The sequence below is a fragment of the Vidua macroura genome, chromosome 20 (assembly GCF_024509145.1).
Source record: "Vidua macroura isolate BioBank_ID:100142 chromosome 20, ASM2450914v1, whole genome shotgun sequence".
NCBI classification, from domain to species: Eukaryota; Metazoa; Chordata; class Aves; order Passeriformes; family Viduidae; genus Vidua; species Vidua macroura.
In genome coordinates this window covers 6,928,407-6,955,480 of record NC_071590.1, presented here as the reverse complement: position 1 = coordinate 6,955,480, position 27,074 = coordinate 6,928,407, and the positions used below count along the sequence as shown (strand labels likewise).

At 58.2% G+C, this 27,074-nt stretch overlaps 4 protein-coding genes across 4 annotated transcripts; 2 read left to right on the top strand and 2 right to left on the bottom strand.

Moving 5' to 3' along the window:
* The first annotated feature begins 777 nt into the window (after nt 1–777).
* On the top strand, nt 778–5,903 carry SLC46A1 (solute carrier family 46 member 1). Its single transcript, XM_053995917.1, has 5 exons — nt 778–1,160; nt 1,603–2,455; nt 2,825–2,908; nt 3,846–4,002; nt 4,537–5,903. Exons 1-5 carry the CDS (start codon nt 918–920, stop codon nt 4,610–4,612), a joined length of 1,413 nt encoding a protein of 470 aa, XP_053851892.1. The 5' UTR covers nt 778–917; the 3' UTR covers nt 4,613–5,903.
* A 908-nt stretch (nt 5,904–6,811) lies between these two features.
* SARM1 (sterile alpha and TIR motif containing 1) lies at nt 6,812–16,136 on the bottom strand. Its single transcript, XM_053995868.1, has 9 exons — nt 15,461–16,136; nt 12,321–12,939; nt 11,942–12,154; nt 11,728–11,819; nt 10,470–10,705; nt 10,281–10,374; nt 9,704–9,893; nt 9,479–9,600; nt 6,812–9,009 (listed from the first exon to the last, which is right to left on the bottom strand). Exons 1-9 carry the CDS (start codon nt 15,910–15,912, stop codon nt 8,880–8,882), a joined length of 2,148 nt encoding a protein of 715 aa, XP_053851843.1. The 5' UTR covers nt 15,913–16,136; the 3' UTR covers nt 6,812–8,879.
* Nucleotides 16,137–17,035: 899 nt separating this feature from the next.
* On the top strand, nt 17,036–22,545 carry VTN (vitronectin). Its single transcript, XM_053995860.1, has 10 exons — nt 17,036–17,104; nt 17,184–17,281; nt 18,927–19,069; nt 19,539–19,658; nt 20,128–20,436; nt 20,552–20,691; nt 20,958–21,114; nt 21,221–21,370; nt 21,912–22,184; nt 22,361–22,545. Exons 1-10 carry the CDS (start codon nt 17,051–17,053, stop codon nt 22,477–22,479), a joined length of 1,563 nt encoding a protein of 520 aa, XP_053851835.1. The 5' UTR covers nt 17,036–17,050; the 3' UTR covers nt 22,480–22,545.
* An 86-nt stretch (nt 22,546–22,631) lies between these two features.
* On the bottom strand, nt 22,632–27,023 carry LOC128817389 (kinesin-like protein KIF12). Its single transcript, XM_053995859.1, is given in 18 exon segments — nt 22,632–22,772; nt 22,914–23,050; nt 23,155–23,291; nt 23,369–23,452; nt 23,544–23,727; nt 23,893–24,146; nt 24,235–24,339; nt 24,450–24,568; nt 24,648–24,783; nt 25,010–25,101; nt 25,340–25,475; nt 25,561–25,695; nt 25,802–25,877; nt 26,029–26,150; nt 26,232–26,310; nt 26,438–26,503; nt 26,826–26,956; nt 26,958–27,023. Coding segments are annotated over 18 exon segments (2,124 nt in total). The 3' UTR covers nt 22,632–22,707.
* Between the last annotated feature and the right edge of the window lie 51 nt (nt 27,024–27,074).

The following is a 27,074-nucleotide window of genomic DNA, read 5'->3' as shown; positions in this document are numbered from 1 at the left end:
GGATTTAACCGGGTGAAGATGTGGCACTTGGGGACATGGTTTAGCGGTGACTTTGGCCGTGCTGGGTTAACGCTGGACTCGATGATCTCAGAGGGCTTTTCTCACCTCAACAATTACATGGTTTTGTGGAACATCACCCCCTGGGAGCTGCACCTTTAGCACCGGGCTCGCTGCAGCGCCAGCGCCGCGGGGTCTCGGGAACCTCCGCGGTTCCCTGGCGGCGGAGGGAGCGGAGCCGCTCCCGTTCCGGGCACAGCGGAGCCGGGATCGTTCCGAGCGGAGCTGAGTCGGTCTCATTCCGGGCGGAGCGGAGCTTGAACCATCCCAAGCGGAGCCGAGCCGGTCCCGTTCCGGGCGGAGCCGTGTCAGTCCCATCCCCGGTAGAGCAGAACCAGTCCCGTTCCGGGCGGAGCCGAGCCAGTTCCATCCCGAGTAGAGCCGAGCCGGTCCCGTTCGGGCGGAGCCGTGTCAATCCCGTCCCGGGCGGAGCCGTGTCAGTCCCATCCCGGGCGGAGCCGAGCCGGTCCCGTTCGGGCGGAGCCGTGTCAGTCCCGTTCCGGGCGGAGCCGTGTCAGTTCCATCTCGGGCGGAACCGTGTCAGTCCCATCCCGGGCGGAGCCGAACCGGTCCCGTTCCGGGCGGAGCCGAGCCAGTTCCATCCCGGGCGGAGCCGTGTCAGTTCCATCCCGAGTAGAGCCGAGCCAGTCCCATCCCGGGCGGAGCCGAGCCGGTCCCGTTCCGGGCGGAGCCGTGTCAGTCTCGTTCCGGGCGGAGCCGTGTCAGTCCCGTTCCGGGCGGAACCGTGTCAGTCCCGTTCCGGGCGGAGCCGTGTCAGTCCCGTTCCGGGCGGAGCCGAGCCAGTTCCATCCCGGGCGGAGCCGAGTCAGTCCCGTTCCGGGCGGAGCCTCCGCCCCTCCATGGCCGCCATGGCCGCTCCGCCGCCCGCCGAGCCCCCGGTGCCCCCCGGCCGGCGCCGCCTGTCGCTGCTCGCCGTGGAGCCGCTGCTCTTCCTGGCCACCGTGTCGCTGGGGCTGCAGGGCCCGCTGGCCACCCAGTACCTGTGGGACCGGCTGGGAGCCGAGCACGGCTACAGCGACCGCAACAGCACCGACTCCTCCGGCTGCGGGGACGGCAACGCCACCGCCGACCCCCTGCGACAGGTGGGGACACCGGGGAAACGGGGGGTCCGGGGGGGACGGGAGAGCCCGGGGGAGCGGCGAGCTCTGGTGTAGAGAAGAGCTGAGGGGGAGAGCCCGGGGGGAGGGGAGGCACGGGATAGATGGGGACCCGCGGGGAAAGGGGGTCCGTGGGATTGGGGAGCCACGGAGGGAGCGGGAGGCTCACGGTGAACCGGAGGTGCCAGGGGAGAGGGATGCTCTGGGGGAGTAGGGGAGGAGAGGTGCCCCGGGGTAACAGGGAGCCCCAAGGGGAATGGGGAGCTTGAGAGGAGCTGGGAGTCCCTGGAAGCAGTCAGGAGGGAACGTGAAGCCCCAAAGGGAGCAGGGAGCCCGAAGGGGAAGGGGAGCGTGATGGAAGCCCCAGGAGGAGTGGGGAGCCGAGTGGGTGCTGTTGGAGCTCATCAGCTGCCTGTTTCTCCTGCAGGAGGTGGAAGCACTGGTGTCCCACTGGAACCTCTACATCAACCTGGGAGGTTTCTTTGTCAGCCTGTTCTCCGTGACTCTCTTCGGCGCATGGAGCGACAGCGTGGGCCGGCGCCCGGCGCTCATCCTGCCGTGCGCGGGCATGGCCCTGCAGACAGCCATCTACCTGCTGGTCATGTACCTGGAGCTGCACGTGGCCTTCTTCCTCCTGGGACGCATCCTGAGCGGCCTCACGGGCGACTACAACCTGATCCTGGCCAGCTGCTTCTCCTACGTGGCCGACACCAGCGAGCGTCGCGCGCGGACGTTCCGGGTGGCCGTCCTCGAGGCGTGCCTGGGCACCGCGGGCATGGTGGCCAGCATCGGCGGTGGCCAGTGGCGCAAGGCCCAGGGCTACATCAACCCCTTCTGGCTGGCCTTTGCTGCCAGCCTTGCCGCCACTCTCTACGCCGCTTTCTTCCTCCGGGAGTCGGTGAAGCAGAAGAAGGCGGCCAAGGTGTTCACGCTCAGCCACTACAAGGCTGTGTACAGGCTGTACACGGCCCCGGAGCACCCGAGCTCCAGGTGGAAGCTGGCTCTGTACTCCCTGGCTTTCTTTCTGATTGTCACGGTGCATTTTGGAGCCAAGGACATCTATGTTGTGTATGAGCTCGGCTTCCCTCTGTGCTGGGCCTCTGATCTCATCGGGTACGGCTCGGCCGCCAGCTACCTGGCTTACCTGAGCAGCCTGGCGGGGCTGAGGCTGCTGCAGCTCTGCCTTGAGGACACCTGGGTGGCAGAGATAGGATTGATCTCCAACATTGCTGGGCTGGTGGTGATTTCCCTTGCTACCACAACGCCACTGATGTTTACAGGTGATGCTGAAGGCTTAAAGCCCTGTTTCTCAGGCTTTTGGTGAATTGGTGCTGGTAGTGTGTTTCACGGGGAGTTCAGGCACGTGAGGAAGTTCTGCCTCCTGCACCAACAAAACTGTGGCTTGCTAAGGGCACTGTTGGCCAAACACTGAAGTTGGAAGTGCACCCGTGTAGCTCCTAGAACATGAGGCTTCCCAGAACTGTATTACACTGCAGAGACAGACTGAAGTGCCTTATGAGATCCAGGAGGGTGAATTGTGTCTAAATATAGCAGGGAGACACTGCCAGCAGCTGCAGATTTCTGGGACTGACTTGGGGGACTTTATTTTTCAGGTGAGCTTTCCCTAATGTGCTGTGTCTTGCTCACAGGTTACGGAATTCTGTTCCTTTCCATGGCAGCCACTCCAGTCATCAGATCCAAGCTCTCCAAGCTGGTCAGTGAGACAGAACAAGGTAAGGAATTAACCACTGCGCTTAAGCCAGATCCTGAAACACTTTTTTCTTGGAATACTGAAACCAGACTCTGGGGAGGTTGTGAGTTCCCTGGCTCCTCTGGACTCCTGTGCCCCTGCATTCACCCTCAGGCCCAGGGTGTTTTTATTTTTTTCCTGCAAATATTTGTCATTCTTTGATTCAGACTTGCTGCATTTCCAAGATGAGAACGAGGGAAGGAAAGCAGGAATAATTAATTCATCCAGGCATTCATTTCCAAAACTTTTACAAGGAGCAAGAGTTAAAATGGATTATATAACAAGGAGAAAAGAGTCATTTTCCTGACCATAACTTTCCTCTGTAGATCAGTAACAGTGGGGAGAACCAGGTGCTTTTGGAGGGTTGTATCATTGACCACGGTGAAAGATCACAGATAACCCGTAGGAGGAGCACATTTGCCTTTTGTCCAGTTATGTGTTTGGAGGGTTTGCACTTGCTGTGAAACACAGCACAGGAATGTCTTGGGGCAGACAGGGGGAGGAGGGAATCCAGGTGGCAACGGTCGAGAGGTGATTTTGCAAAACTCCTGTTTCTTATTTTAGAACGGCGATGGCACGCACGGCGGATTTATGGTGCTAAATCTTGTGCTGTACTTAATGTTTAACAAGTGATAAGAGGTGCCCTGGGCTGGAGCACTTACAATCCAGCTGATGGATAATATCCTGGTCATCTCCTGATACAAATCCTGCAGGTTGGTGAGGTGGTCATGGCCACAGGCTGGACGTGCCAGGCCAGTCCTGTCCCACCTTACCACACTTGATATTCACACACCTTTCTGATGGCAAGTGCAAACCCTTGGAAAGACTGGCAGAATCCACTGAGGGTGATGTGTTACAGCTGTTTACAGGCAATAACCACCTGCCTATCTCACAATTAACCTCTTATCTCTCTTTTCCAGGTGCTCTCTTTGCTTCTGTTGCCTGTGTGGAAGGGCTGTGTTCACTCGTGTCTACAGGAGTGTTCAACTCTCTCTACCCTGCCACCTTGCACTTCATGAGGGGATTCCCATTTCTCTTTGGGGCTATAATCCTCCTTATTCCAGCAGCTATCCTTGGGTAATTTACTTCAAATGTCCAAACTTTGCCATGCAATGTCATATGGAAAATACTGTTTACTCTTAGGATAGAAGCTGGCAGTTTTTAAGGCATATTTTCAGTTCTGGTTGTGAGAGGGTATCTGGTGCTCCAGTAAAAAGGTACAGGCCATTTTGTTTGGAATCTGAATCCTAGGGATAAACCTGCAGCCTGAGTAATGTAGCTGCCAATATTCAAAGTGCTTCAAAGCCTTGCTCCAGCCTCAATGGAATCCAAAATCTGGAATTGAATTTGAAAGTTCTTCATGGAAGAGATGGAGCTCTCTCAGCAGTCTCTCTTCCTGTAATTTCTTTAGTAATTGAAGCAGAAGTTTTGTTGTAATAGAAAACAAATCCCCTGGTAGGTTCTGGGAGAGGGAACGTATTTGGATTTGCAGAAGTGCAGCAGCTCCTGGCAGGGTCATTGTGTTTTTTTCCTCTGAAATTTTTAAGACTCACTCAATTCAGCAATATCCCCATGTGCCTTTGGAAGCTGAAACTGTTCATTCTTTTCTAGGTGGATACAAATCTGGGATTCAAAACACGACTACAACCACTTCCAAGATGCTTCCCCGTCCCCCGCAAAAGACTGAATTTAACACCAAGGAATTGGCCAGCATGGCAGTGTCCACCTGAAGACTGCACTTTATTCTTCCCTCAAAGGACAAATCAGTGTGGGAGGGACACTCTGCTTATCCTTACTAGCTTTTAAATGCCAAGTACTTAGAAATCACAGGAGGAACTTGATTTGGAGCTGTGAATGCCTCCTCAACATTGTGTTGGCTCATCTGTCAGAGAAAACCCAAGAGACCCAAAAGCCAATCAAGCTGTTGTGGGCCTTTTGCAAGGCTGGTTCGTGGTTTGGGGTTTGGTGGGGCCAGAAGACTCTGCCATGCTTTTAGTGGGGAGAGAGGACTGAGCTCTGGTTTAATTGCTGAGCGTTTTCCCCTCAGGGTATTCCAGTGTGCAGCAGATGAGCTGTTGGTGTGGGTGAGGCACAGGCTGAAGCAGAGGCACCCAAGTGTCCTGCTGGGGGGGAAGATCAGTGCTCCAGATCATCATATTGCCAGTAAAAACCCAACAAATGTGACATGCCAGACCACAGAACTCCTTATGGAGAGGGGTGGTTTAGCACAGGAGTGCTATTGCTGTCCTTACTGACTGAACCAGCTGCAGTTTTGCAAGTCAGAGGTGTCCTGAGAAGAGGATCTAATTCCTGAAGTGTTGGTCGGAGTGCCAGTGGTATGTCCTGCCTGTCTGCAGCTCAGCCCAGGATCTCAGAGGTGGTTTTGAGAAGTAACAGATCATCTGAGACTACTGGAGGGCCAGTAGAATAAACCCTGGGTTGGGAGGGACCCACGAGGATCCTTGGAGCAACACCTGCAGGTGCCTTAATTGCCAGTTGCCAAAAGCTATTGAGTTAAAGAGAAAATTGTCAGAATTGTTCCCCCCTTACACTGCAGATCTGAGCCCCAGTTTGATAGGTGTGCCCCAGTCATGTGAAATCCCTGCTGTGCTTATCCAGAGGCCTTCCTCAGCAAGCTGCTGTGGGGACAGGACTAGTGTCTTTAAGATTAATCTTTTTTGTTGTATGTGGCATAATCTTGTGTTAATGACCTCAGTTCTGCTGCTTGCCCTGGGATCTGTTGATGCCAGCAAAAAAACCCATGTCCATGGTGCTTATAATTGTTCTTTCCAAAGCATTATCTGTGTTGCTGCAATCCTTTTTTTTTTTTTTCTAACGTGCCATAAACCAGCAGTTCTGTGTACACTGCACTGCACATGCTGGTCAGGTACATACAGTAATGACTTTACTGTTACTTTCAGAATGAATAAAACCTCCATGCTCTTTTATGGTTCATAAAGCTCTGGATATCTTGTGCAGCTGTTGATATTGTTTGTCCTTGACTTGTTCAAGGTTTCTCTCCATTATTTTCCTTCTCAGTCCTTTATTGAAGACTGCAGTAAAGAAGGAGCAGCAGGAATTTATCTGTCTCGTGGAGAATGTGTGTGTAAGAGTGAAAAGTCAGGAAGAATGCAGGTTTGGGACTTGCAAGCAGCCCAAACTTGCTTTTCCTGACCACCAGAGTAAAGCTTGTAGGAGAGCTTAATCTGAAACCTGTCCTTCAGTGCGCAGAAAATGTGAAATGCTTGTACCCAGCTTTGTCCCTGAGTGTCCATTGGGAGTTTGTGGTAAAAGCAGGAGAACTGGGGAGCAGAGAAGCAGGGAGGTTTTAAGAACTTGGTGTTATGCCACTTGCTCCAAGCAGTTGTGCCAGAGAAGGTAGGAATTACAGGTCTGATTGCTGGGCTCAGCCTGGAATTGGCCTCCCCGAGGAACAGGGCATGCTGTGAATGTTGCAGTAGATGTTTGTGGCTGAACTGATTGTGAATTGAAGCCCTCTCCACCCCGTGGGTGCCAATTCAAGCAGCTGCTCAGTGTTGTGCAGTGAGGTGAAACCTGGCTCTGCATGGGGACAGATTCAATGGCAGCTATTATGCCTTATTAAAAAAATTAAAGCAAAGTTTTTCTAGGCCATCCTCCAAGAGTTGCAACAGTGGAGCCATGGCTGGTGACAGCAGGCAGAGTCTCCCTGGGGGTGCAGTGCCCCCCACTCACATTTCCAAGCTCACCAAAGGTGAGTGGGAAGTGAGGGGTTCCTACAGGGAATGGTGCTTGGAAATGTCAGTTCTGCTTCCTGGTGGGAAGGGAAAACAAGTGTGAAAAGCTTGCAGGGAGAGAAGCACGTGATACAGACAAAGAGGAGGGGATTTAGAGTAAAAACCAGATTTATTAATAATGCCTGATTGAATAACTCCAAACACTACTGACATGGCAGAGCTAAGGAACGAGGGAGGGTGAGGACAGAGGAATTCATTCCCTTGGCTCTGCTCCAGCTGGAAGGGGCTGGGTATGGGATGTTTTGCCAGAAGCAGGACAAGTTCATTAAGGTGAAGATAATGATGGGGAAACAGGAGGAGTCACAGTCTGGGCAGCTGGAGCAGGAGATGGGATCTCGTGTCAGGTGAGACACCTGAGCTGTGGAGAACAAGTAAATCTCCCCACTGAGTGCTGGGTGAGGAGGCTGATTGCTACAGAGCTCCTGGGAAACAAGACACAATCATCTTACCAGGTATTATTGCAGGGAGAAAAATCCTTAGGACTGTTTGTGTGGGACTCCTTCAGTGGCCATGGAGGCCTTGACATTCAGTTACTGAAGGCTTTTCCCTGAAGCAGCTCACAAGAGGCTTTTATCCCTGGGCAGATTCACCTTTGGGCTCATCTGCTGCCTTCTTATTATTTGTCCTGGAGATTAGATGGATTCTAATTCTGATGAATGCTGGGCAAATATGGCTATTAACCTTTCACTGCAGTGCAAAGATGCCATTAACTGTGAGCTGATAAGAGCTATCCATAAAGCACCAGAATTAACGTTTTGTTTTGTTTTGTTTTGTTTTTTGTTTCCCTTGAAATGTTCATGGAACCAAGCCAAAAGAAAAAAGTGTGTTCCTGACAGTTAAAGCAGGGCTCCAGGGAGAGCCAGCAGGAGGACAAGGTGGCTGAGACTCCTTGTTAGCTCCTGAAAAGGTTGAGTTTTTCTCAGCAGGGATTGGAAGAGGAGCCTGTTGCTTCTGCAAGGTGGTTCAGCAGCCTGGAGTGTGGAATGCAGGGATTTGTGTCAGGATGCCCATGGTTCCTCACCAGCAGTGTTGGCAGCAGGCACTGATGGTCCTGGAGCATCCTTTGCCAGCCCTTTGCAAAAACTCCACTTTAGCTTGATATTTTAATGTGAGGAGCTGCAAAAAGCCCTGGTGGGTGCTGAGAAGAGGTCGATAGGAGAAACAAGTGCTACTTCAAATTGCATCCAGCAGTGAGCAGGGACAACCCCAGGGAGCTCAGCCAGGGCTGTGGGGGTGTGGTGGTCAGCAGAGAGATTCACCAGCTCCTGCTGAAGGCACAGACCACAGGAGCAGGATAAAATACAGCCACAGTGTAGAATTACTCCACAAGCACAGCAATTAGCATCTTCCCTGCACGAATTTCAAGTTTTCCAGGGTCACAATCCAGCCTCCAGTGCCCTGAAAATACAGACCTGATAAAGTGGTGAAGCTGAGACTTCAGATGGAGGGAAGGAGGGTATTTGAAAAGCACTTTTTGCAGAGATCCTGCAGAAACTTCATGTGGCTTAACCCCAAATTTCCAGTGCCAGAGTTAAGAACACACAGAGGTTTTGCAGCACTGGGAGGTGGAAGTCTTTTGAGGAGGGAAGGAGCTCTTGTGATAAAGGGACATTGCTGGCAAAGATAAAGCACTTTAGAAGGTCCCTGTGGGTTATCTTCCCCAAACACAAAGATTTTGTTAGGGCTTAGTTTTTATTTGCCCTTTCCTGCTCTCAGTTTCTGACCACAAGGATATTCCTGGGGCACACAGCAGAGCCTCACCTTCCTCTCAGTTGCTCTTCTCTCAGTTGTGTCCTCTTACGATGGATTCTCAACACTTCTCCAATTTTCAGTCCTCCAAAGATCCTCCCTCTTTGGACGTGCCTCTGGGGGAAGCTGCAGCTGCTTGTGGGGGTCTGGATGGTGCCAGTCTCCCTCACAGCCCATGCATGTCCTGCCACCCCACAGGAGGACGTGGAAGACACATAATCCAGCCCAGAGTCCAGCCTGCCTTGGCTCCCCAGGCCTGTGGGAGCGAGTGCTGGCCTTTGGGAGCCAGGGGCTTGTATTTGGAGGGAGAGGAGGGACTAAGAGCCACAGGTGTTCTCTCAAAGATAGGAAAAAGTCAGGAGGGATAAATTTGGACCCCCACAAAAAAAAAGGGGTCACCTGGGAGTCTCTGAGGCTGCTGTCCTGGTTCTAGCTCTGCCCCAGGGAGTGCAGACAGTCCAGCCCGTTCTCCGATCCAGCCGAGGAGTCCCGGGAGGAGCGGCCCTGGAGGAAGCGGATGATTTTGTCAATCGTGGCCTCCTGGTACTCGTGGGACCACCTGTATTGAGGGGAAAAATGTGATGTTTACTTTTCCTGCTGCCTGTGGGCTGCCACAAGATAGCTCAGTTCATTTGGGCCAGGAGCCAGAGACCCCTTTCCTCCACCCCAGCTCTCTTGGAGCTCCCTTTTCCCCACGGATGCTGCAGAACGCCCTGCCAGGCTGGGATGCACAAAGGGAAAGCAGGGGGGGAAAGAAACCCAGGTGAGCTGTAAAACCTGCCAGCATCACTCCTGCCTGAGGATGGGTGTCCTCCCAGCAGCCCCAGCACAACACCAGCAGCAGGGATGTGGTGGGAACCTTTGCTCCCTGCAAGCTCTGGAGCACCTGGAGTGACTCAGTGTCCCTTTGACCTGTTCTGCCACCCTCATCTGTTTGTCCCAATGTCCTTGGGTTCTTTGCTGCTCCTTATGCAAGTTGTTCTCCCCAGGTGTCAAGGAGCCCCATGGCACAGGTGGCTTTTACTTACATGATACCATTAAATTTCAGGACAGCCCTCATGTCCTTGGGAAGCGTTTCTGGGTCCGGCCACTCAAAATGGTCTGTAACAGGTACAATGTTCTTCCCAGAGTTCAGGGCCGTCACAATCTCCTGCAGGAACAGAACATGGAGGTGCTCATGGCCTGTATCAGCCCCTCGCCAGCTCCCTCCCACTCCAATGTGCACAGAGGTCCCACCTGGTGGCATCTCTTACCTTGTGTACCCAGTCCTTGCACTCGGGGTCCTCCATGCATTTATCCAGTGCGTTTGCTGAGAGGACCAGCACAAAATTCCGGGCACTCAGGACGCTCTGGATCAGCTTATCTTCAAACTTCCCTGCCTCCAGCTTCTCCACGTCGATGAACACGCTGAAGCCATGGAGCTGCAGGTGGACCTTCAGCAGGCTGGTGGCAAGAGGGGACAGCACCACGAGGACAGGTTTCATTTGCTGTCTCACCACGTCGGCTGAGACACGGTGAGGCAGAGGAGCAGGGAATGAGATGCCAGCTCCAGCCCAGCTGTCTGGGCACGTGCAGAGAACACGAGGAGCCGACGCTGACTGCCAGCTGTGATCCCCTACAGCCCCAGGAGTGTGAGGAAAGGGTCACTCAGTGCCAAAGTGGCGGTGACAGGACTGGGAATTGGCCTGCCCACTGTGCAGCTTTATCACATGTGCTGTCCCCATTTGCTCTGCAGCTTTTGGCAGCCTTTCCTTCCTTCCCATTCCACACTTTTCCCACAGCTGACCACCCACCTTCCCTCTGGGCTTCGCCGTTCCCTGCAGGGCTCACCTGGCCAGCTGCGAGCCGGTGCTCCTCCGGTAGCTGATGAACACGTCGGTCCCGTTGGACGTGGTTTGCAGCGTGATGGGGGAGTGCAGCGTTTCTAGACAGCGCAAAACGCCCACCACAAGTTAAAAACCACCCAGCAGCTCGTCCCAAAGACCCCTCCACCCCCTCCCCTCCTGCTGGGAGGCGCACCCCTGGCCGCGGTGAGGATGCGGACGCGGTGGAAGCCGGTGTGGATGTGGCAGTCGTCCTGCAGCTGCTGCTCCGTCACGCGGTGCAGGAAGTTGCGGTCGATGCCGCAGGTGAGCAGGTTGTAGGTGTACTGCCGGAATTTGGGGTCGATGCCCCCCAGCCAGTCGGCCAGGTTGCTGCGGTCACAGGTGGAGTAGTTGGCGAAGGTCTTGAGCTCCGTCAGCTCCCGGAAAAACCTGGTGGAGGGACAAATGGAGCACCAGGCAGCGCTTGGAGACACGTGGTACCACCTCTTTTACTGTGGGGATTCTTGAAGGAGTTTTGAGTGAGTTAGAGACGGGACCTCTGAGTTGTTTTAGGTGATGTGGTTTATTTTTCTTATCTTCTGCATGGGTAGGAAGGGTGAGTTTGGCTCGCATCTTTTCCGCAGGGTTCAGAAGGTCACAAGACTTCTAGTTACAAGACTTTTTAAGGATTTATTGACCAATAAACCACTGCTAACAAGGATATTTATCCTTTTGACTTAATTCTTAAATATTTCATCTTATAGACTCATGATACAATGTAAATTTTCTTAACCAATTATGTTATAACACACAAACCTACAGTACTACATTCTAAACTTCTTGTTTACCTTTGTAACTACTTTTATTTTTTTCTGTATCTTAAACTCTAAAACTGTAACCTTTCCTCTTCTTAATGTGTCTCTCCTTTAAACTATAAATCCACATTCTCACTGCTAGTACCTAAGTTTGGAAGCTTTTTTCAAGGTCTCAAATCAAATCTTATGTTTAATTCTAAGCTTTGGCTTACAAGCCCAGGGTTCTGAGAGTTCCCTGCATTTCGGATTCCAACATTTTACCTGCTTGGGAGGACATGCAGCTCCCTGCTGGATGAGCTCCAGGAACAGGAAACAGAGGAACAGCTGCATGGGAGTGCTGGTCCTCGGGACACCGAGGTGTGAGCAGCTCAGCTAAGGGTAAGTTCCCATCTTTTGGGTAACTTGCAGGATCCCACCTGCCCTGTGCCATAGGTGGCCTTTCCCCCACCCACACCTCTGCTGTGCCGTGGTGCAATTACAGAAATCTATCTGGGACTGCAAAGAGTGCAGTGGAAAAGCCCTGGCAGTCCAGGTTTTGCATTTGGAGGATCTCTGTTCCCGTTTTTGCAAGAAGGGAAAGGCAGAGACCTCGTCCCTGGCTCTGCCACTGTGCTGCTGGCCCTGAGGGAGTCCAGTGTGCCCTGGTGGTGGTCCTACCTTTTCCGAGTGATGCTGGAGTCCATCCCCAAATCCTTCTGCAGCTCCTGCTCTGTCAGCCTCAGGAGAATGTCCCCATCCACCTGGTGATCCTGCCAAGAGAAATCCAGGCTGGAAAGGTCCCAGGAAAAGCTGGGTGAGATGCTTGCACCTCTGCTGCGAGATGGGGCAGAAGTGTCCATCCATGTGTCCCTGCCCCAGCACAGAGCCCTACCAGGAATCTCTGGCAGTATTTGTTGAATCCGATCTGCTGCAGCCACGTCTGCACCTCGCAGGACTTCCAGTTGGGAACCGTGGGCAGGATGCGCCGAGGAACCTCCTCCCCTATCATGCGCAGCACCTTTTTGGCCAGGGAGGAGGTGGTGCTGCTGGTGGAGTAGCACACAATCCTCTTCAGGCTCTGTGTAGCCCCGATCTCACTGAAAATCTGGGGACACAAAGAGACATCACTTTGCTTCCCCTCATCCTCTTCCCAACAAGCCGTGCTGGGCCGGGTGAGGACCGAGGTGTTTGGTGAGCAAAAGACACCGAGATGCAGCTGTGGCACCCCTTCCCTTTGTCATCACCTTCCTCCAGGCCAACCTACCCTTTACCTGTGTTTTCTTCTGCCTGGCTTTGATGGCAGCCTCGGTGCAGAGGTAGAAGGCGGCGATGCACTGGGCTTCCAGCCGGGAGCTGTCCAGCAGGGGCACGAGGCGCTGCAGGTCCTGCGCCGTCCTCCCCTGGATGTTGTCACTGCTGCCCAGCATCTCGCGGGCGAACTGCTCGGGGTCCAGCGAGGCGATGAAGGGCTCCACCAGAGCCAGCGTCCCCGAGCGCTCCACCTCCTTCTCGATTTCCTTGTTGGTGGCCAGCACCGTGATGGCCAGGCAGGCGTGCAGCCGGATCAGCTCGTCGTCTTTGGAGAAGGCCAGCGGGAAAAGCCACTCTGCCGCCTTCTTCTCGATCATCAGGCGCTGGTTGGCCTGGCCCCCGTACATGGCGCAGTTGGCCAAGGCCATGGCGCAGTGGCGCAGCACGGCGGGGTCCGTCCAGCGGCACCAGTACAGGATGGTGTCCAGGCCTCCGTCGGAGATGAGCTGGAAGCAGGTCTCCTCCGTGTGTTTGAACATGTGCTCCAGGATCCCAGAGACGCTCTGAGCCAGCTGGGGGATGTCCCGCTCCTTGGCTAAGTTCAGGATTACGCCCAGACCGATCCGAGCGATGCGGTCCCTGTGGGGAGGAGGAGCAGATGGACGTGCAAGGAGTGACAACAGTGACTGGTGTGGCCCATGCCTTGGTGGCAGACAGATGTTTCCCTGTAGGACACAGATATGCAATGCAGCAAGATGCAGCAGGCTGCTGTTGGAGGAGCCTGTGTGGGTCTGATGGAAGAATTTGTGATGGGGTGCACGGCCCAGGACCCCCTCACTGGATGCTCTCATGCTCGAGGTAGGATCTTCATAGCAATTAACAGGCAGGGTGGGTTAATGCCAGGCTGGAAATGGAACTGCTGGGCCAGCATTGCTGTGGTGTGGAGCTGTTTTGTGTTTGGGAGTGAAACTTGTTTGTCCCCTAAGCACTGCTGTGAGTGCTGTCAGGACAGGGCTTTCACACCTGGATGAGCAGCCAAGCAGGCCTGTGCACAAGTGGGACACAGGGGTCTGTCTGTCCTGGGATGGCAGCTGCAGGGAAGCTCTTTACTTCCTCACCCTGCACTCTTCTGGAAGAGGACAGCAAGAGCCTGGGGTAGGTGGCCAAGGGCCACCAGCTGCTGCTTGGCCATGGCTGATCTTGGGAGGCCTGTGCTTAAAATGACACCTGAAGGGAGCAGTGCCTTGAAAGTGCAGTGAGGAAGGGGAAAATCAGGGTCATAGAATGATTTGGGTTGGAAAGGACCTGAAAACTCATCCAGGTCCAAGCCCCTGCCATGGGCAGGGACACTTTCCACCAGACCAGGTTGTTCCAAGCCCTGTCCAACCTGGCCTTGGACACTTTGAGGGATGGAGCAGCCACATCTTTTCCGGGCACCCTGTGCCAGGGCCTCACCAGCCTCTGAGATGAGCTCTTGGCTGTTCTCCCATGAGCTTTCCTGGGGCGAGTGGCAGCTCCACCCTCAGCAGTGGCCATTTGGTGCCGTGCTGGAGCTGCTCTGTTAGTGAGGCAGCACTGGCACTGGTGCCCCATGCCCTGCTGCTCAGGAGGGCAGTGGCACGCTTGGTCCCCAGACGTGGTGGGGTGATGGCACGCCAGCCTCTGTGCTGGCAGGCAGGAAGAGCATTTCTGGGAAGCCTGTGACCCACAGGGCTCTCACTGACCTTGGGGTGGGTTTGACAGGAAATGTTGTGGAGAGCCCTGGGAAAAAAAAAAAAAAAAGAAAAGCCCTCAGCCTGGGTCTGGCTCCGAGCCCGGACTCGGCCATGGAGCTGGATGACAAACACAGGTCCCCGACTCCCTGCAGCTGCAGATGGAGCCAGGACCTGTCCAGCTCCCAGCTAAACACCTCTGCTGCTGTGCACAGACTGGGAGAGTTCTGCAAGGGAGAGGCTTGGACCCAACGGGGAGCCCCACACCTCCCTGCCATGGCTCAGAAGCTGTGGGAAGTGAGGGGCTGGAGTCCCATGGCTGCTCCAAGACCCTGGCCCATGAACTGCTCCTGGAGCAGAAACAACAACTCCAGCAAATGCTTTCTTTTGCTAAGGAGCTGAGTGCTGAATGCAGACCGTACCAGTGATGCTTCCTGGGATTAAATTCCACCCTAATGGGCTTTCCTGATTTAGCTGCCACTTATTTTTGCCTGCCAGTGCATGAAGTGAGGCCCAGGCTGCGAGTCCACAGCAGCAAGAGACATCCCCCGGAAAGCCAGGCCAGGCTCCCTGCACATACTCTCCAGAGCCCTGGCTGGGGCTGGGTTGGGGTGCTCTGAGGGAGAGCAGAGCTGGCAGAGTGCATTTGGGGTGTTGGAAGGGTGAGCTGTGCGTGGGTGCTGTGGTTTGGATGTGTCAGGTGTGCACATGCACCTTTGTACACACACACACACACACACACACACGCACACACGCTCGGGCACACACTGCCACCCCACCGTGCCCATGCTCTGACAGGGACATCCCAACACCCCTCACCTGTGCTGGGCAGCAGCACACGCACCTGAACTAGGGGCTGAGGGCTGCTGACCAGCTGACCCCTCCTTATGGCTTCATCCCAGCCCTGGGCAGCAGCAGGAAGGCTCTGGGAAGTGGCTTTGTCCTCCTCGCGCTGTTATGGCTAAAGGGGAGTCACGTCTTGGCCTTTGGGTCAGGTGAGCCAAACTGACTCAGCTCCAGCTGGCTGAGGGGGGCTCAGGAGGACACCCCAGTCCTCACCAGCATCCCTGGGCTGGGGCTGGTCCTCCTCCCTCCAGCTGTGGGGGAAGGGAGCAGGCCATGGTCATGGCCTGGACACGAGCCAGGGACCCTGAGCACAAGCACTGGCTGTGGGGGGATGTGGTGGGGACCCGAGGGGGGGTTGTGCAACTGAGAGCACCCACAGCAGGGAAATTTGGGGGGGTGTGGGGATGGCTGAAGGTAGGTCAAGGCCAGGTTGGATTGACTTGAAGCAACCTGGTCTGTGGAAGGCGTCCCTGCCCGTGGCAGGGGGTTGAGATGAGGTCTTTAAGGTCCCTTTGAAACTGTTCTGGGGGCTGGCAGTGCCCGGGGTGCTGGGGAGGGCTGTGCCTGGCAGGGTGAGCCTGAGGGGCTCTTTGCAGACTCACCTGTTTTCTGCCACCAGGATCTGCTCCAGGAGTTTTCCTGCCTGGCACTTGGTCTCCAGCTCGGCGGTGTAGAGCAGGTTGAGCAGCAGGTCCAGGCCTCCCTCGAGGCGGATCACATCGCACAGCACCTTGGCCACGTCCCTGCCCACGGCGGGCATCCCCCAGGCCTCCTCCACCAGCCGGAACACCTCGGAGAGAGCCGCCCGCAGCCCCTCGGCGGTGGCCGCCTGCGTGGCGTGGGCGATGGCCCGGCGGAGCACGGGCAGGACCCGCTCCAGCGCCTCCCGCACCTCCGTGCCCACCCCGGGGGAGACCCCGCCGTGCTCCCGGGCGCTGCCCCCGCCCGCCCAGCCGCCCGCCCGGCTCACAAACTCGGGCACGGCCAGCCGCTCCGCGCTCGCCATGGCCAGGGACCGGCCCAGGGTGTGCAGCGACAGGAGCAGGGCGAGCATCGGCGGCTGCTACCGCGGCATCCCGCACCGCAGCGCCCGCGGGCACCCCCCGCTCCTGCGGGGACGCGGGTGGGCGGCTGGGGGGCACGGGAGGGGCGATGCGTCCCGCTCCCCGCTCTGCCCTGCCGGGATGCGGATCTGAAAGCGGAGCGGGATCCGCCTTCCCCGAGCCGGGCTCAGCATCCCGGTCCTCGGGGCTGATGTCACCGGGCGCAGGCGCCGCCTCTCCGAGGAGGGGCTCGGTCCCGGCGGCTGCAGCCCCCTCCCGCTGCAGATGCCCCCAGAGCCCTCCTGCCACCAGCCCCGGAAGGATTTAACAGAAGCGTGGATGTGGCACTTGGGGACATGGTTCAGTGGTGGGCTTGGCAGTGCCGGGATAACGGCTGGAGTCGGTCTTAGAGGGCTTTTCCAACCTAAATTTTGTGTTTCTGTGATTGTGGCCTTTCAGTGCTCAAATAGAGCTCATTAAAAAAAGAGGAAGTGACTTTTTACACGAATAGATACCGATAAGACAAGGGAGAGCCGTTTTAAAATAAAATATGAGAGATTAAGATTAGATACTAGGATAAAATTTTTACTTGTGAAGTACTTGTTCAGGGAAGCTGTGGATGTCCCGACCCTGAAAGTGTCCAAGGCCAGGTTAATGAGGCTTGGAGCAACCTGAGATAGTGGAACGTGACAGGGTTTGGAACTAGACAATTTTTCATTTTCAACCCAAACCATTCTATTTCTAGCCCTCCCTGTCCAGCCTGAGCTGGGGCTTGTCCTGCTGTCCCCATGGCCCACATCCCCCATTGTGCCCGAGGGGCTGCTGCGGTGTCACCTCCATGGCAGGCAGCGACCCCCACGCTGATTTTGTGACCAGCGAGGGGGCACAGGGTGGAGGTAAAGGGCACCAGGCACCGTGGTGGTCACGGTGAGGCCGTGACCACCCTGGCACAGTGTTCTGAACCCGTTTGCTATCAGCAGGGGGCCAATACCCATTGCTTGGTGGAAATTCAGAGCAGCTCTTCTGGGTGGGCTCGGGATTTGCATGATAAAAGAAAGAGCAGAGGCAGCCTGGGCGTCTTTTGTTTTCTTTTTTCCAGGCCAGACGTGCTCAGGGCAGAAATGCTTAAATGCTTTAGGCACTTCTCGGATGTGCTGGGAGGAGCAGCTTAAATCCTTGACTCCAAAACCAGGTTGTTGCCAGGTCAGCCTGAGACTTAAATTCGAGTTGATGTTTGGATGTGACAGAGTCGCTCTTAATCCTCTCTGAATCCACTACGAAGGGACAGACAGAGGAAAGGGACATCATCCCACAAGGAAGGACGGCGAACAAGGCACCCCGAGCAGCGCAAAACTGCGGGAGAAGCTCGGCACAGAACCAGTAAGGAATTTCCTGGTAAATTATTATTTAACCATAAGGGCTGTTGCAGTGTAGAGCAGCAGAGGGTTTGCTGCCCGGGGGCAGCAGAATTCAAACCATTCCCTTAGGCTTGTCCTGACTAGCCCAGAGAACTGAGCTTTGTTTTGCTTTTAGTTTTGCTTTGCTTTGCTTTTTGGGAGAGATTTCAGACCCAGCAGCCTGGGCTCTGGAACTGCAGCGGTTCCCAGCCTTGTCCTGGGGGATCAGCCCCATTTCCCGAGTTCTCCTCACTGGATCTGCTCAGCCCTTGGCTGCAGGAGCTCCCCGGGGCCCCTTTATCCAACCAACCCCTCTCCTGGGATCTGCTCCTGGCAGGAAAGGGCTCGCTGAGCCTTCATGGGTCTGTGGCTGGTGGTTGGGAGCCTGGAGCAGCAGGAGGGAGCTTTGTCTTAGCTGATCAGCCAAAGCAGCTCAGACAATGCCCAGCCCTTCTCCCCCAGAGCTTCCTGCAAGCCTGAACCCTCGCAGGGCTGTTGTCCCACAGGACTGGTTCAACAGGGATGGGATGAAGCCGTTGTGAAGCATCGGGCTGGTGCTGGCACTTGGGGACAATGTCAGCCTCATAGCTGAGGCCAGGGGACAAGGAGTGGGGTGAGGGCTGCAGAAGTTCTGCCCCAAAAGCCGATGTCTGGTAGCTGCCCTCAGCTCCTCAGGGCTTCCAGGTGGAAATGCCTGTCTCAAAACCAAATAAAGCTCTTTCCAGCAAGATGCCAGGAGCAGATGATGCCAGGAGCTGCCTGTGTCTCAGCTGGCAAAGACCCCTGGAGAAGTGGACACCCTGCTCCGGTTTCTCTCACCCCAAATCTTGCATCACTTAAGGCCCAAAGCTGCACCACTCCTGCTAAGGGCTGGGACGGATCCCTTGGAGCTCCTGTCCCAGCAGAGGCAGAAGAAGAGGACTGCTGCAGCCTCGTGTGCATTTGCTCCTTGCCCCGATTAAATAAACGTCCCAGAGTTATCAGGAGCTGCCAAAAGAGCTGAGTCGACATTAATTAGTAACTGAAAGATTGGCTGGAAGGGGAATGACGGGAGCAAAATACACAGGCTTTTGTTTGCCCTTCTGCAGTGAAAGTGCTGAGGGCTCCTGCCCCCGGCCGCTCACCTCTGACCTCTGGTCCCCAGCACAGAGGTGGCACCTGCCCCATCCCGAGCCACCCTGCCTTGGGACTCCCCAGGTCTGTTCCCAGCCTTGACATTGAGAAAGCTGAAATCCCAAGAATAAGCCCTCCAAAATGGTGATATTTTGGGCAAGCATAAGTCCGGGGCTTTTCCCTTTGTCTTCTGAGCATTGCTCCTCCATCCGATCTCATTTGGGTTTTCATCTTTGCCAAGACCAGGCTGGGAAGCAGCTGGTTGCTTTTACACCATTAGGTATGTTATGAAATGAGTGTGGCAGGACCTCAAAATGGTTCCTGACTGTCCTTCCGCTGTCCCTCCCCAGTCTCTGAACAGTGCCCAACCTGCACCGGGGCTGGGGAGGAGCTGCTTACACTCGTGGCAGCCCTGTCCCCCTGCAGATGCACCCAGCTCAGTGTGGGTGGGAGATCATCTCTGCCCCTTTCCCCTGTTCCGACCTTGGGCTGTTTGCTTTCTCCCGCCGGGGCAGGCTGAGCAAACACTGGATGCTGGGGCTGTGCTGTGCTCCAGCCCGCACAGTCGCAGGAGGGCTGCGCTCCCGGACGCCCAGGATGAGGCTGCTCTTCCCTGCCCTCGTGCTGGCCCTGCTCGCCACCACCCGTGCTGCAGAAGGTGAGATTTAGCCAGCCAACCCCTCACCAGGTGCTTTGGGGATGGAGAAAGAGTGATTCCTGGGCTGATGGAGGGGCTGGACAGACCGGGCAGGGTGGGAACGGAGCGGACGGTGGCCATGGCCACACTGGCTGTGCCCTGCAGGATGGGGAGAAAGCAAGTGGGCGGCACATGGGGGTCAATGGTGCCTTGGCAAATCCCTGCCCATCCACAGCTGGGCTGCCAGCACGGAACTGGGAGCATGGCACAGCCCAGTCCGTGGCTCCCATCCCAGCAGGACCTCAGTGGGAGCAGGGCAAGGAGCTGCTGTAGCCCCTGGTGATGGAGTTGACCATGAAGGGGTGGGGTACCCCCACCCAGGACATCCCCAAGTTTGTTTTCCCCCGTGGGGCTGGGCTGGGAGGGGAGGCATGGGCCCCACGGCCCCACTCCATATTACCCCTCCTGAGCTGTGGGGTGGCTTTTGCAGACTCCTGCGAGGGCCGCTGTGAAGAAGGCTTCAATGCAGGCCACAAGTGCCAGTGTGACACCCTCTGTGTGTACTACCAGAGTTGCTGCAGCGACTACTCCACCGTCTGCAAAGCCAAAGGTACTGTCCCCATGGCCACCCTCCTGGCCAGGGCACGGGGGGAATGGGGTGGCTGTGGGTGCTCCACACCGTGGGGTCTGTGCTAGGTCAGCTCTGCACCCACCTGTGTCTGCAGGGTGAAGTCAGCACCAGGATTTGCTGCAGCACAGGGGGTTTTGGAAGCCGGGTCATTGCCATCTGCAGTGTGGGATCTGTGCTAATTGGATAGATTGGTTAGTAGGAAAAATGCCTTCTCTTCAGGCTTTGGAATAGGCTGCCCAGGTGGCGTCACCATCCGTGGAAGTGTTCTAAAAAAAGTGTACTTGTGGCACTTGGGAACATGGCTGGCAGTGCTGGGTTAGATTGGACTTGATGATCTTAGAGGTCTTTTTCAACCTTAATGACTCCATGATTCTATAAATCTCGATTGCCTGGGAGGGAGCATCTCCTGCACCCAGACCCAGTGGGAACCAACCTGCCCCTCCTGCAGTGACCCGGGGAGATGTCTTTGCCTTGCCGGAGGACGACTACCTGGACTACAACCTCACTGTCGACTTTGTCACGGAGGAGGTGCCCACAGCAGACCCCACAGAGCTGCCCACAGCAGACCCCACAGAGCTGCCCACAGCCCCAGTGATGGTGGAGACCACGCCAGAGAGCAAGCCAAACCCCGAGGAGACACTGCCAGAGGTGCCCAGCACCACCCCAGAAGTGTCTGAGGAGCCTGAGGAGCTGTGCAGCGGGAAACCTTTTGATGCCTTCACCGACCTGAAGAACGGTTCTCTTTACGCTTTCCGAGGTACTCTGGGGACCTTCCCCAGGCACGTGGGACACGTGGGACATGCTGCCACGCTGTCACCCTGTGCTGGTGTCTGCAGTCCCTGCTGCTGCCCCTACGTCTCCTCTCTCCCCAGGGAAGTACTTCTATGAGCTGGACAAGACCAGTGTGAGGCCTGGCTACCCCAAACTCATCAGTGACGTCTGGGGCATCGAGGGCCCCATCGATGCAGCCTTCACACGCATCAACTGCCAGGGCAAGACTTACCTCTTCAAGGTGGGCTGCAGGGCTGGGGGTACTCCCAGGGTGGCCAGCACAGCACCTCAACCCACCCTATATCCCCTTCTGGCACCTCCCATACACCCATGCACGCAGTGGTTGCCAGAGACCCCAAATCCCTGTGGTTGTTCTGGGACCCCAGGCAACCAGAGCCCTGTGATGGGGCTCCCCAGCATCCACTCCCTCCTCCTGGCAGTGAGGGGGGCAACATCATGGCTGGGGGATGTTGCACCTGTAACCCCTCTCTGTCCCCCACCCCCCAGGGCACCCAGTACTGGCGCTTTGATGACGGAGCCCTGGACCCTGGGTACCCACGGGACATCTCCGAGGGCTTTGAGGGCATCCCCGACAACGTGGATGCAGCGTTCGCCCTCCCCGCCCACAGCTACCACGGCAATGAGAGAGTCTATTTCTTCAAGGGTAAGGGGGCAGCCCCTGCTCCTGACAGGGCCTGGCACCACTGGGCACAGGCTAGACACCCCTCCAGTGCTTGTCCCCCACTAACGCCCTGCTCGTCCTCTCCTAGACAAGTACTACTGGTCCTACGACTTTGCCCAGCAGCCCACGCAGGCCGACTGTGAGAAGTCCTCCCCCTCCACGGTGTTCAAGCACTACGCCTTCATGAACCGGGACAGCTGGGAGGATGTTTTCCAGCTCCTCTTTGGCGGCAGGATGCGTAAGGGCTGGGCCAGCCCCGGGGGGAAGGGCTGGTGGGTCCCAGCAGTGGGCACTGACAGGACACAAGGCATGCAGACACCCAGGGAGGAGGGAGTGATGCCTGGAAGCAAGGTGGGGGCAGGATGAGCCATCACATCCTGCCCAGGCCATGCACAGGAACCCCCTAGGCCATAGCTGCACCTCCCACAGCATCCCAAATCCCCATCACCAGCCACCTCACACCACGGTGTCACTGCTGGGGACTGTTTATTATCACCGGAGCTGGAGATGCCACAGGAAAACCCCAGCCCTGGGCAGGGGGAATGAAAGAGAGGAGGAGAAGGGGGCTCAGCAGCACACAGCTGATCCCAGCCAAGGGGGTGGGGGACCACTCATGGCTCAGCCTGGCCTGTGTCACTGTCACACATCCCATCCAGGCTGGGATCCTTCGGATCATTCCTCTGGGTCTCGGAGCAGGTGCTGGGTGCTGTCTGTGGGGGTGGGCTCAGCTCACCCCACACGCTGCTGCCCCGCTCACTCGCCCTCTGCTCCTTTTCCAGCCGGGGCGAACGGCCCGTGGTACATCAGCCGGGACTGGCGGGGCGTGCCCAGCCGGCTGGACGCTGCCATGGCCGGCCGCATCTACGTGGCCTCCCAGCAGCCCCGGAGGAGGAAGTCTCGCCGTCAGCGCAAGAGGTACAACCACCACCGGTCGCTGAATTTGGGATTCTGGAGCTGGCTGCAAAATGACCCCGACTCAGCAGGTGTTGAAAGCGATGGGCTGTCGGGCTCCACGTGTGAGATGCTCCAGAGTGTTTACTTCTTTGTCGGAGGTGAGTCTGGTCTGGCAGGATCCAGGAGCGATGCAGGACCAGGGCTGCCGGGGCATGGGGAGGGCTCCTCTCTCTCTCTGCAATGGCTCCGGGGTGCAGAGGGAAGGTGCTGGCAGTGAGGGCTGGCAGCTCCCCAGAGCTGGGGACAGTCCTGACGGCCATGTCCCCTTCCCCAGACAAGTACTACCGCGTCAACCTGCGCACCAAGCGCGTGGACCTGGTGCGGCCGCGCTACCCCCGCTCCATCGCCCAGTACTGGCTGGACTGCCCCCAGCCCGGGGAGGAGAGCACCTGATGGGATCTCTGGAGCCACCAGCAGCACAGCCCCAGCTAGACAGAAATAAACTGTGAGAGCCATGCAGGCTGGAGAGCTCTGTCTGTCCATCCATCCATCCAACTGTCTGTGCCATGGTTTGTGCAGTCCTTGCAGTCCAAGGTCCCATGTCCCCGAGGGCTGTGCTTGTCCCCCCAGTCTGTGCCAGATCCCTGATGCTGGCCCCATCCATGCTGTGCCTGTGGCAGCTCAGATCTGCTCTGCCAGCCAGTCCAGTGCCTCTTCCCACTGGAGGAGAGGGACGGTGCCGGCAGCTGCCAGCAGGGAGCGGCGGGGTCAGGTCTCCATCTCCCCAGGATCAGTGCACAGCCCCCCACAGTGCACGTGTGAGTGGCTGTGCAGGGATGGGTGCCCATCCAAGGCCCTGCCTGGTCTCCCAGCACTGCCCCGCTCACCTCTGGGCTCTGGCAGCCCTGGCCACGGCGGTGCTGAGGGGATGACCCTTCCCTCAGAGCTGGGGACGTGCTCAGGGCCTGGCAGCTCCCGGTGCAGCGGGTGCTGCTGAGACAAGCTCCTGCTCCTGCCACGACTCCTGCCATGAGGACACATGAACAAACCCTCACCTACTGACCCACCACCCCCTGAAACTCCAGGGAACTCCTGAGCTGCAGCTGATGCCCAAGGAGTGGCTCTCACCACTTCTTCTGGTGCAGTTGGGGGTGCCCGTGGGGGTGATGGGAGCCAGGCAGAGCCGTGTCCTCCTGTCCAGGTGGCAGAAGACCAGCACTTCCCTCAGGGGGCACTGGCTGTGGCACGGCGGGCACTGGCAGCACCTGGGGGTGAGCAGAGCGGTCAAGGTGGCTGTGCCACCCCTGTGCCATCCCCTCCAAAGAGACCCCTGGGGCTGCACCTGGAGCATGGTGGCATCAGCTGGCCCAGGGCAGCACTGTGGGCACCCTGGGCAGCTGGGGTGGCTGGAGGCAGGAGGGAGCTTCTGCAAGAGAGGACAGCAGTGGGTGGGTGGTCTGTGGGTGCTCAGCCTGCCGTGGGCAGGATGACTGCAGACCCCAGGGCCCCACTCTCACCGGGAGCCGGGGGACAGAGCTGGGTGTGGTGTCGGGCCGCCGGTGCCTCGCCGAGTGCCTGTGGGGGACGTGCAGGGTGCGGGCACTCTGGAGCAGGGGCTGGCTGTCACAGGAGCTGCGCGTGGCTCTGTGGGATGGCCCAGCTGGGATGTCACCACTGAGGTGTGGGGACAGACGGGGCTGCCTGGGGAGCAGTGAGGAAGCCCAGCAGGGCATTGGCAGCCTCCAGAGAGCCCTGCCCAGCCCCACGGAGTCACTGAGGGAGGCTGGTTGGTGCAGGGTGCTGCCCAGGCAGGGGCTCTGGCTGCCTTGATCCCCTATTCAGGGGTCCCACACAAGTCTCCCATACCTCATCTGCTCGTTCTCCACCACGAAGTCCCGCAGGAGACCGTAGAGGCTGGGCCAGGCTGGGGTTCCCTCTGGTGGGAGCTGCCCTGCAGAGCTGTCTCCAGAGCCCGCCCATGCTTTTGGAGAGTTCCCTGCGACCTCCGTGCTCCTCACTGGCACTCTGGGCAGGCACAGCTGCTGGCGCAGGGAGAGGTTTTCCAGCTGCAGGGCATGGATTTCTCGCTCCAAGGTTTGCAGCAGCTTCTCCCGGGACACCTGGGAGCGGTGGGTGGATAAAGGGGTGGGTCAGGGGGGTCCCAGCAGCGGGGCAGAGGAGCTCAGAGGGGTTCTCTGTCTGCAATACCCTGTTGGCCAGGGGTCTGGTGGTGACCTTCCGGGCACGGCTGGCGTAGTGCAGCGTGCTCAGAGTCTCTGAGAGGCAGCGTGAGGATGGGGAGATGCAGGCGACCTGCCAACGAGGAAGAGATGCAGGCAAACTGTCATCCAGAGGGTCACCATCCTTTTCCAGCCTTCCCCTCCAGGGGTGAGACCCTTGCCCAGGCTCCTCTGTGGTTTTACCATCAGGGTGATGCCCGAGCCGCCCAGCGAGCGAGCCAGCAGCCGGGTGAGCTTGCTGTCCCGGTAGGGGATGTGCGTTCGCTTCCCTCGGGGTTTGGCCAACAGGGAGATGCAGTGTCCTGCCCGAGGATGAGCCACAGAGGATGTGACAAGGCTCTGGTGGGGGCCAGCTCCCAGGGCGGGTTCCCCAGCCCTTACCCAGTGCCAGGAGGCTGCGGTTGATGCTGTTGGCCTCCACGGAGAGCTCCCCGCTGGAGCCGGTCTCCTTCACCCGCTCGCTGCCAGCCAGGTCCACGAAGCACAGCGTGCCCTGCTTGCTGGGGCAGGCGCTGGCCTGGAGAACCACGTTGGGGGGGTGATGCTTTGGCCCCCATCACCCTTTCCCCATGGCCCACAGCACTGTCCCGACTCGTGGATCTTGGATAGGATTCCCGGCTGCTCACTCCAGCCCCACCCATGTATCCTTGAGGAGACCATGACCCCCCCACCGTGGGGGTGTTCGCACCCCGCGCTGAGCCCGGAGCCCCCCAGCCCTGCCCAGGAGCAGGATGCGCGCTCACGGCTCGGCTGCGGACGTGGACGGTCAGAAGGGCGTGGCTGCGGCTCGAGTGCCTGTTGAGGGCATGTGCCGAGGTCCGGCGCCTCTGGGATCCTGCCGGGTGAGGAATTGATTGCATCACACCTCACATCCCTGCCCCAACCCCAGAGCATCCACTGCCCAGCACCCCCTGCCAGACCAGAGCTGCCTTGGCTCTGCAGCTGTACGGGGAGCTGCTCCTCTTGGCTGCCATCAGAGCGCCACCAGCCCTGGGACGGTCTGCGGGGGGCTGAATCCCCCCCATACCGGGTCTAGCACGCCCTGAACATGTCCCAGCCCTGTAGTTCAGCACCTTGCAGGAGCAGGCTGACGATGGCCTCCAGGCTCTCGAATTCCACACTGAGCTGGTTCTCCACGTAGAAGCCGCGGGTTTTGCTCCAGCGCAGGGGCAGGGCACACGGCGGTCCCGGGCTCAGCAGGTCCCGGACCTGGGATAAGGCAGGGGGAAGGCACCGGGGGAGCGGGGTACGGGGTGCCAGCAGGGCCGGAGTGGGCGGCTGGGCAGCCACTTACCTGTTCGTTGTAGATCTCCAGGTAGGAAGCGCTGAGAGCCAGGTCAGAGCCACGGCTCCGGCTCTGCTCCAGGAGGCAGGTGAAGGACCTCTGCATCAGCCCCAGCAGGGCCGGGGACGCCGGCTGGGTCTCGCTCTGCAGAGGTGCCAGGATGGTGAGCATCGCGCACCCGCCTGCACCACGACCAGGTGGGAAGAGCTGATCCCACAACCGGGATCAGGTGAGATGGTCAGCGTTGTACCTGGGCGAGGGGCCCCATCAGGGTGTAGGTCTTCCCCGAGCCGGTCTGCCCGAAGGCAAAGACAGTGCAGGAGAAGCTGTGGAAGATGCAGAGCGTCAGGCACGGCCGCAGGCGGTGGCACAGCGATGCCACCTCCCGACACAGCCCGGGCAGTGCAATCGCGCCGGAAAGGCCCGGCGTGGGGTGGACGGAGGGTTGGGGTCTGCGGGGGGCTCTCCGGGGCTCACCCGTCTATGGCCAGCTCCACCAGCTGCCTCATCCCGCTGCCTTCGAACACAGCCTCCTGCGAGGCGCCGGCGTCGAACACGGCGCTGAAGCCAAAGGTGGCATCGTGCCTGGCCGCGCTTACCTGGCCGTGGGGACAGCGGTGGCTCAGGGGGTGCCGCAGCCCTCTCCAAGCCCGACACCCCGGCGGGGAGGTGGCACTTACATGGACGGCGCCGTCACCGAGGCTGTGCACAACTTGCTGGTCACCTCGCCGCGTCTCCGTGCAGGTCAGTGGCCGGACTCTAAGGGTGGGGTGTGGACGGGGACACAGAGGTGTTGCTGCACGGGGACCCTGGGGAGCCCTGCTGTGACCTCGGCCCGGGCAGGGAGGTTCCTACCACGTCCCTGAGCCCTTTCGTCTCCCCTTACCTTAGCACCACTCTCAGACGCGTCTCTCTGCCCTCCACGGCCCCCTCCCGCTCCTCTCCAGGACTCCTTTGGGGAACAGAGGGCAGCAGGGTGGTGGGTGCCCCCCAGCTGGGGGGTTCTGCCCGCGGGCACCTCGGGGGCTGGGGTAGAGGGACCCCCGGTCATGCTGTGCTCGCACCGTCCTCCCACCTCCACTGTGCCCTGAGGCCTGGCAGGGCACAGAGCTCACTGTCCCCGCCATGTCGCCGCAGAAGGACGGTCCTGTCCCCCCCCCCCCAGACTTTTTGGGATACCACCCCCCGCTGTATCAGTCAGGGCAGTCACTGCCCAAGTCCTGCTGCTCCAGGACGGTGTGGCCTCCGTCTCCTCCGTCGCCGCGATAACTTACGGTCTCTCCTGGCCCCGTGGGAGCGTTCTGGGCCGGGGGTCCAGCGGGGGGTCCCCGCCCCGCTCCCCCTCTGGTTCCATGCGCCCCCCAGCACCCGGTGCTCGGGGTGCCCGCAGCGCCCGGCCGGTCCCGGCGAGAGCCACCCCCAGCCGGCCCCGGCTGCCCCGCACAACCGGTACCACCGCTCCGGTTAAACATTGACCGGTGCCAGCCCTGCGGGAGAGCGGCGGTCGCACGGCGGGGGGCGAG